Source organism: Lutra lutra, chromosome 5, assembly GCF_902655055.1.
Source record: "Lutra lutra chromosome 5, mLutLut1.2, whole genome shotgun sequence".
Lineage (NCBI taxonomy): Eukaryota > Metazoa > Chordata > Mammalia > Carnivora > Mustelidae > Lutra > Lutra lutra.
In genome coordinates this window covers 153,812,633-153,821,568 of record NC_062282.1, presented here as the reverse complement: position 1 = coordinate 153,821,568, position 8,936 = coordinate 153,812,633, and the positions used below count along the sequence as shown (strand labels likewise).

The 8,936-nt window shown below is 35.5% G+C and overlaps 1 protein-coding gene across 1 annotated transcript; it reads left to right on the top strand.

Moving 5' to 3' along the window:
* Nucleotides 1-538: 538 nt before the first annotated feature.
* Nucleotides 539-1,465, top strand: LOC125101240 (olfactory receptor 2H1). Its single transcript, XM_047731821.1, has one exon. The coding sequence runs from the start codon at nucleotides 539-541 to the stop codon at nucleotides 1,463-1,465; it is 927 nt and encodes a 308-aa protein (XP_047587777.1).
* Nucleotides 1,466-8,936: the final 7,471 nt, after the last annotated feature.

The following is an 8,936-nucleotide window of genomic DNA, read 5'->3' as shown; positions in this document are numbered from 1 at the left end:
TTGTTTAGATTCTACACTGATAACAGAAAGATCTTGTTTCTGGGATAATCTCCATCTCCTGTGTTTTTCTAAATATCACTGAACAATACAACTTCACAACAATACAACTTCACAATACACAGGGGCACTACCTATTTGAAAAATAAAACTTTGTTTTCAACATGTCATCCCAAATATTTTAGAGAGCTACTACATGTATAGCTGAAAAGACAATCTAGAAGAAACATGCACATAATCTAAAGCCATTGTGTCAGAGTGTCTATGGAGAATGTTGTGATTTCAGATTTAGAGATAAACCTCCAGGGTAATATCTTATTTATACCTCTTTTGTGTACAAAGAACAGCCTTATAGAAGAGAAGTTGTATGTTGCTTGTCTAGCATAAGAGAAAACACACATATGTCTCCTGTCCTAGGATCCCCTGGAAAACTAATAATGCTTGTTTTCTCTAAAAAAAAAATGAAAGAATGGCTTTCAAAAATCAACTAATGAAATTTTGTTAAAATTATATTCAAATTCCAATGCCAAAAGTGCCAATGATGACCAACAGGAGTTTCCCAATGGGCTTCATTCTTCTTGGCTTCTCTGAATGGCCTCATCTAGAAATGGTTCTTTTCTGGATTGTGATCATCTTGTACACCATGATCATCCTCTCCAACTCAACCATTATCTTGCTTTCTTGTGTGGACCCTCATCTATACACCCCCATGTATTTCTTTCTTAGCAATCTTTCCTTCTTGGATCTCTGCTTTACAACAACTACTGTACCCCGTATGTTGTCCAACTTGTGGGGGCCAGGAAAGATCATCACCTACACAGGCTGTGTCATCCAACTCTGCATGGTGCTCTGTCTTGGTGCCACAGAATGTGTCATGTTGGTGGTGATGGCCTTTGACCACTATATTGCTATCTGCCAGCCCCTGCACTATACAATCATCATGCATCATCAGTTCTGTTGGAAGCTGGTGCTCATAGCCTGGCTGTCTGGCCTGATAGAATTTGTTACCCAAATTCCTGTCACACTTCAGCTTTCCTTCTGCACCCACCACCACCTAGATGACTTTCTGTGTGAGGTTCCAGCCCTCATATGCTTGACGTGTGGAGACACATTTGCCAGTGAGTGGCAGATGACAATATCTGCTGTTCTTTTCACCATCGTGCCACTGGGATTGATCCTGACTTCTTATGGTTACATAGCTCAAACTTTAGGTAAAATCCAATCCAAGGATGGAAGGCAGAAAGCCATTGCCACCTGCTCCTCCCACATCATTGTGGTCTTCATGTTTTATGGAACAGTGGCACCAGCGTATACATACCCTATGAACCACTTTGCTTCAAAGTACAGCAAATTATTTACTTTCTTCTACACTGTGGTCACACCACTGTTAAACCCTCTCATCTATTCCCTCAGGAACAAAGATGTAAAGGATGCACTGTTTCAACTGCTGAGAAGAGGATCACCATAAGAAAAAAGTAGAAATTGATCTTTGAACCAGAAAGGAAGTTGAAAATCATGACATTCACACACTGTCCATAAGACAGAATCTTTGAATCATCATTTTAAAAGTGGAGTTTTGTTTCAAAGGCAGTAATTTATTACTTAACTTTTATTTCTATGATTTTACATGTCATTTTGTTAAGGCAATATATCTGTATAAATGCAATGCCAGTTTTTGGCACCTGATAGGTTGTAGGTATGTATTTTCCAATTGAGGAATACTGTTGCAGAGTTGACTTTTCAAGAAAATATGTTAATATTTATTAAGCAACGTAAGCACCATGAACTTGACTGTTTTGATTCAGAAAACCAACAAATTATATATTATCTGTTACTTTTGTTTTAATTATTTGTTTTTTAAAGGAACTGTATAGGGGAGCTTGGGTGGCTCAGTCAGTTAAATATCTCACTCTTGGTTTTGACTCAAGTCATGATCTCATGGATCCTGAGATTAAGCCCTACTTCAGGGTCCATCCTCAGCAGGGAGTCACCTTGAAGATTCTCTCCCTCCACCCCTGCTTATTCTCTCTCTTTCTCAAAAAATAAAGCTGTTAAAAAATAAAAATTAAAAAAGAACCATGTATTGTGGATTTTTTTCATACAAACCTGGAGAAAGGGGAAATTTTTCCAGAGTTTCCCTAGATCCTCATGCATGTATAGTCTTTCCTTTTTAATTTGAGTATGATAATAAAAATTTGAGTATAAAGAAGAAATGCTACCTGCATATTCTATGCTATATTCTTCCTTTATTTAAAATTTTAGAAGATGATGCCATGACAGTGAAGTGCCTCTGTGTTATTCAAACAGTAAAGATGTACTAATATCATGATCACATATATCTCTAAATTAAATCCAAACTTAACTTACCCTCCATTTTATTACAAATAAGATACATAATTGCCAAATCTACCCTTCTATGTACATAAATTAAAGAACAATTTAAAATAATATAAGTAATAAAAAACTATGTGCTTCATCTGCTTTCTGTGTTTTCTTGTTATAAAATTAAACAGTCACAACTCTGCTTAATCCAAGTGAATTTTTCCTAATGGAACTGTGATATTAAAAGATGGTTCTAGCAATTCAATACTATATCTTGATCTGGAAGTTTCTTTCCTTTTTTCTGAAATGTTCTGGACTGTTGTGTTGTTAGAAATACCATTTATAACATGTACCTACAAGACACTGCAACACATAACTCTCCTTTGATTTATGGCAGAATTTTGGGGAAGTTGTCAATTTTTTTTTTAAAGATTTTTATTTATTTGACAGAGAGATCACAAGAGATCACAAGCAGGCAGAGAGGCAGGGAGAGAGAGAGGAGGAAGCAGGCTCCCTGCTGAGCAGAGAGCCCAATGCGGGGCTCGATCCCAGGACTCTGACATCATGACCTGAGCCGAAGGCAGCGGCTTAACCCACTGAGCCACCCAGGTGCCCCAGTTGTCAAATTTTACTACCAAGAATTAGTTAAGTAGGAGGTCTGGAAGTGGCACTAATGGCAAAAATATAGAAAAAAAAAACGCATGTGTCTTAGAGTGTGTGGCAAGAATTAATGCTATTCAGAAGAGACTCTTATAACCCTTATAATCAGTAAAGCTAAGAGAATATCAAGGTAACAACAACAGATTGTCAGTGCCTCAACAAACAACATGGGTTTACTTCATTCACTTTCAGAGTCCAGTGTGGGAACATATAACTCTCTGGGGCAGTGAACTGTGCTTGTAGGCTTAATATTCTAAGATGCTTTTTTCTTAAGATGTTTCCATATACAATCCCATGACAGAAGATAGGGCTGTAGGTTCAATCGCACAAAACTAGATATGTTTACTCGTAGAAATTACACATACTTCTTCCCTCATGTCTCCTGAGTTGCAGCAAGGCAGATGGCCATATAAAATTTCAAGTGAGCAGAGTCTTAAGATTTTCCTGTATCTCCAAAAGTGGAACAGAGAGGGTGTGGGGAATAATGAAATGCCTATCACATGCACAATAGGCAAAAGAGGGACTCAGCTAAATATGTTTCCTGGAGATGAAAATAGAGAATCAAGTTTATTTGTTAAGCTATAGAAATAGGAGATTCTTTTTCAAACTAGTTGTATAAATTGGGTATTTTTGGAAAACTTAAAGGAAAATTCAGAGAAGGAAGAATTGTAGGAATGACTGCTTGTTTCACTGTTGAGTGGCCTGATTAAGTGATAGTTCTGTGTTTATGTTTTCTGTTTCTCTTCTAATTTCATTATTTCTTACTCTCTTTTTGTCCCCCCAAAATATAGTTAAGAGTTTTTAAGAGTTTTTTTTTTAATTATTTGTTCCATGTCCTTCCATTTTAAAATATTTCTTTCTTTATGAGTAGGTCACACTTTGTCAAACCTATTTACTACACTGAATAAAGCTGTTGAAATAAATTTGATCACTGTCTCATACTCAGTCAATATTAATAAGCATGAAGATAAGAATAAGTATTGGATTAGCTCAACATATGCAATTTTAATTATGATTTTATTTTAGACATAGGCCTAGTTTCCAAATTGAAAATTGGACATTAGCCTCTGAAAATTGTCACTGACCTTGTCTTCCAGACTCAAAAAGTAAAAAAACAATTCCAAATGAAAAATAAAAATTAAAAGGGCAAAGCTGGCATTAAGCAGGGTAGAAAACTAACAGAAATGCACTTCAATAAATGGTGCTGGGAAAACTGGACAGCTATATGTAGAAGAATGAAACTCGACCATTCTCTTACACCGTATACAAAGATAAACTCAAAATGGATAAAAGACCTCAACATAAGACAGGAATCCATCAGAATCCTAGAGGAGAATATAGGCAGTAATCTCTTCGATATCAGCCACAGCAACTTCTTTCAAGATATGTCTCCAAAGGCAAAGGAAACAAAAGTGAAAATGAACTTTGGGACTTCATCAAAATCAAAAGCTTCTGCACAGCAAAGGAAACAGTCAAAAAAACAAAAAGGCAACCCACAAATGGGAGAAGATATTTGCAAATGACAGTACAGACAAAAGGTTGATATACAGGATCTATAAAGAACTCCTCAAACTCAACACACACAAAACAGACAATCATATCAAAAAATGGGCAGAAGATATGAACAGACACTTCTCCAATGAAGACATACAAATGCCTATCAGACACATGAAAAAATGTTCATCATCACTAGCCATCAGGGAGATTCAAATGAAAACCACATTGAGATACTACCTTACACCAGTTAGAATGGCCAAAATTAGCAAGACAGGAAAAACATGTGTTGGAGGGGATGTGGAGTAAGGGGAACCCTCTTACACTGTTGGTGGGAATGCAAGTTGGTGCAGCCACTTTGGAGAACAGTGTGGAGATTCCTCAAGAAATTAAAAATAGAGCTTCCCTAGGACCCTGCAATTGCACTACTGGGTATTTACCCCAAAGATACAGATGTAGTGAAAAGAAGGGCCATCTGTACCCCAATGTTTCTAGCAGCAATGGCCATGGTTGCCAAACTGTGGAAAGAACCAAGATGCCCTTCAACGGACGAATGGATAAGGAAGATGTGGTCCATATACACTATGGACTATTATGCCTCCATCAGAAAGGATGAATACCCAACTTTTGTAGCAACATGGACTGGACTGGAAGAGATTATGCTGATTGAAATAAGTCAAGCAGAGAGAGTCAATTATCATATGGTTTCACTGATTTGTGGAGCATAACAAATAGCATGGAGGACAAGTGGAGTTAGAGAGGAGAAGGGAGTTGAGGGAAATTGGAAGGGGAGGTGAACCATGAGAGACTATGGACTCTGAAAAACAATCTGAGGGTTTTGAAGGGGCAGGGGGTGGGAGGTTGGGGGAACCAGGTGGTGGGTACTGGAGAGGGCACAGATTGCATGGAGCACTGGGGGCTGTGCAAAAACAATGAATACTGTTACACTGAAAATAAATTTAAAAAAAAAGAAAACTAACAGAATATTTCACCCAATAAATTATGACATTATAAATATGTTTTTCAAAAGCACATAAACACTTATTAAATAGACCACATCCTAGTCCATAAAATAAACCAAATACATATACAATAACTGAAATCCTAATAAGGATGTCCTAATAAGGTGTCCTCTTGTAATAATTATATAAGACTGGAAATTAATAGCACACAAATTTCGGTATTTTAGAGAAATCTCTATTCATATGTAAGTTAAATGTACTTCTAAATAATCAACGTATAAAGAGGAGGTTTCAATTGGGAATCCTGAGAAAATAAAACTATTAATACTGAATTCTAAACTCAAGAAAATATTCCTTTAATAGTAAGGGGAAAATAGAATTTATTTTTTGTTCTTTTTCACAGTGTAGTGTCAATGAATTAAGCAAATGGCTAGTCCCATATGCATCTACACATATCTTTACAAAAACATATCTTAATGAAAGATGTTACATGAAGCATGCTGTATACATAGTGTAGTTTCACTGAATTGAGAAAAGCTCTAGCCCCACATGCTTCTACACATATGTTTAAAAACTCTCTTGAGAACTCCTATGCTTAATGCATAAATACACAAGGATTAGGAGTTTGGAAAAGAAGACAACAGCAATAAAGTTTTAGAAGCAGGACAGCAAAAGCATAAAGGTAGTTGACTTATTAAAGCTAAAAAATGCAAAATATTAAGGTAGCAATTGGTAATGCTTAAAAAGAAGTTAAATCATACTGGAAGAAACACTACAAGCTTAAGGTGGAGTAACCTAGTATGTCTATCAGTCAGATCTTTCCAAGGAGAATAACCAGAATACTGACTTTTGGGGGTTCTCAAATAAATGAGTGGTTGAGATCATAGTTTCACAATGCTTACCAGTTAAGATATGCTCTTGTTCAGAGAGATTCCCAATAGCAAAAATCCAAGGGTCACCAGATTTTGAAGAAATCTTCCAAAATAGAAGATAGAAATCAAAACAAATGAATACAATTTTTAAAAAAGAAACAGCATGTGCAAGGAACAAAAAGACTTTTTTTCAAGAGTGAACTCTGATTAACCTGCTCAGAGAGACAAGAACATAATAAGAGATATTAAATTAGAACAAGTTGTTAGAGTTTTGGAGGAATAAAACTTACTTTTTGAACATTTAAAATAGGATACCAAAGACCATGAAGTAGAACATTAAAAAAAAAAAGAAAAAGAGAAACTATTGGTACCACCTCAAAATAAAAAAACTTATGCACAGCAAAGAAAATTCTCAACAAAACTAAAAGAAAACCTGCTGAATGGGAGAAGATATTTGCACATAACATATGTAATAAAGAGCTAGTATTTAAAATATATAAGGAACTAATGAAAGTAAAACCACAAAAATAAATAATAAATAAACTAATTACAAAAATGGGAAGAAGACCTAAACAGCCATTTCTCCAAAGAAGATATCCAGATATCCAACAGACATAAAAAAGATACTTAACACCACTTATCTTCAGGGAAATGCATATCAAAACCTCAATGAGATATCACCTCATGCCTGTGAAAGGCTAAAATTAAAAACACAAGGAACAAGAGTGTTGCTGAGGATGTGGAGGAAAATGAATCCTCTTGCACTGTTGGTGGGAAAGCACACTGGTACAGTCAATATGAAAAATAGCTTTGAAATTTCTCAATAAGTTAAAAGTAGAACAACCATACAATCCAGTAATCATACTACTTAGTATTTACCCAACAGAGACAAAAACACCAGTTCAAGAGGATACATGCACCTCTATGGTTATTACAGCATTGTTTCCAAAAGCCAAAGTATAGAAGCTTCCAAAGTGTCTATTCATGGGTAAAGAAGATGTAGTATATATAATCAATGGAATATTACTCAATCATTAAAAAGAATGAAATCTTGCCTCCTGCAAAGACATGAATGGGACTACATTGTATAATGGTAAACCAAATGCGCCAGTCAGAGAAAGACAAATACCACAGGAAGACACAAACTAAAAAACAGACTCTCAACTAAAGATTAGAAACTGATGGTTATCAGAAAGGATGGTGGTAGAGTATATGTGAAACAAATGATGAGGATTGAGAGTACAATTATCACAATGAGCACTGAGTATTTTATAGAACTGTTGAATCACTATGTTGTATACCTGTAACTACTATAACACTATATGTTAACTATAATAGGAATTAAAATTAAAAACTTAAAAAATTTCACAGAAAGATGGGAGTATGGAAAGTGGAAAAGGTAATAAAATTTGAGCTTTTGTTTGAGAGAGTCAACGCAAACAAAAAATTTCTGAAGAAATGATTTGGAAAACATTTGGAAGTGAGAAAAATACTAAAAGTATTTTTTCAATGATATATCCTCCTATTAAATGACTTGGATTTCAAGAGTTAAGGCCCCCTCAATCCCTAATATAGTTGATTAAAAGAATCCTGTCTAGAAAAAGCATTATGAAATTTTAATACAAGTGAAAAGAATAGATTAAAACCCTCCAGGGGTGAAAATAGTTCACACACAAATATGTACAATTTATATAATATTGGAATTCTCAGTAGATATACTGAATGTTAGAGGGCAAATGGAATGAAGTTCTTATAATCATGACCCAATTGTAATCAGATAAGCTACCACAAAGCACAGATTAGAGAGAGAATGTATAAATTGGGGTGTCATTAATTTATGCATTCTGGAATGTTGATTGTACAGAATTTACTTGTCCACATAGACCAATGCATTTAAACAACCAGCTACTGAACAGCTTTAACTGCTCTGTGAAGGCACTCACTGAGTGAAGAGTGCAATAATTACTCTGACTATGGCCATGTCAGCCTTACCTTTCCTGAAAAAGTAAGTGCAACATAGGAAAACCTATGTTTTCCTCAAGCTTAAGGGCCTCAAGGGCCTCAAGGGCCTCAAGCTCATGTTAGTCATAGATCCAGCTAGCCAACAACATTATAAACTTAGCAGTCAACCCCAAAAAAGAAATAAAAATCATCGAAATTAACAAAGAAGTCAAACTCTCCCTTCACAGATGACATGATAATTTATGTGGAAAAGCCAAAAAACTCCACCCCAAGATTGCTAGAACTCAAAGAGCAATTCAGCAATGTGGCAGGATATAAAATCAATGCACAGAAATCAGTTGCATTTCCATACACTCACAATGTGAGTGAAGAAAGAGAAAGTAAAGAATCGATCCCATTTACAATTGCACCAAAAAACATAAGATACCTAGGAATAAACCTAATCAAATGGGTAAAGTATCTGTACTCTAAAAACTACAGAACACTTATGAAAGAAATTGGGAAGACACAAAGAGATGGAAAACATTCTATGCTCATGGATTGGGAGAACAAATTTTGTTAAAATGTCTATGCTACCAGAGCAACTTACGCATTCAATGCAATCCCCATCAAAATACCATGGACACTTTCCACAGACCCAAAGCAAATAATCCTAAAATCTGAATGG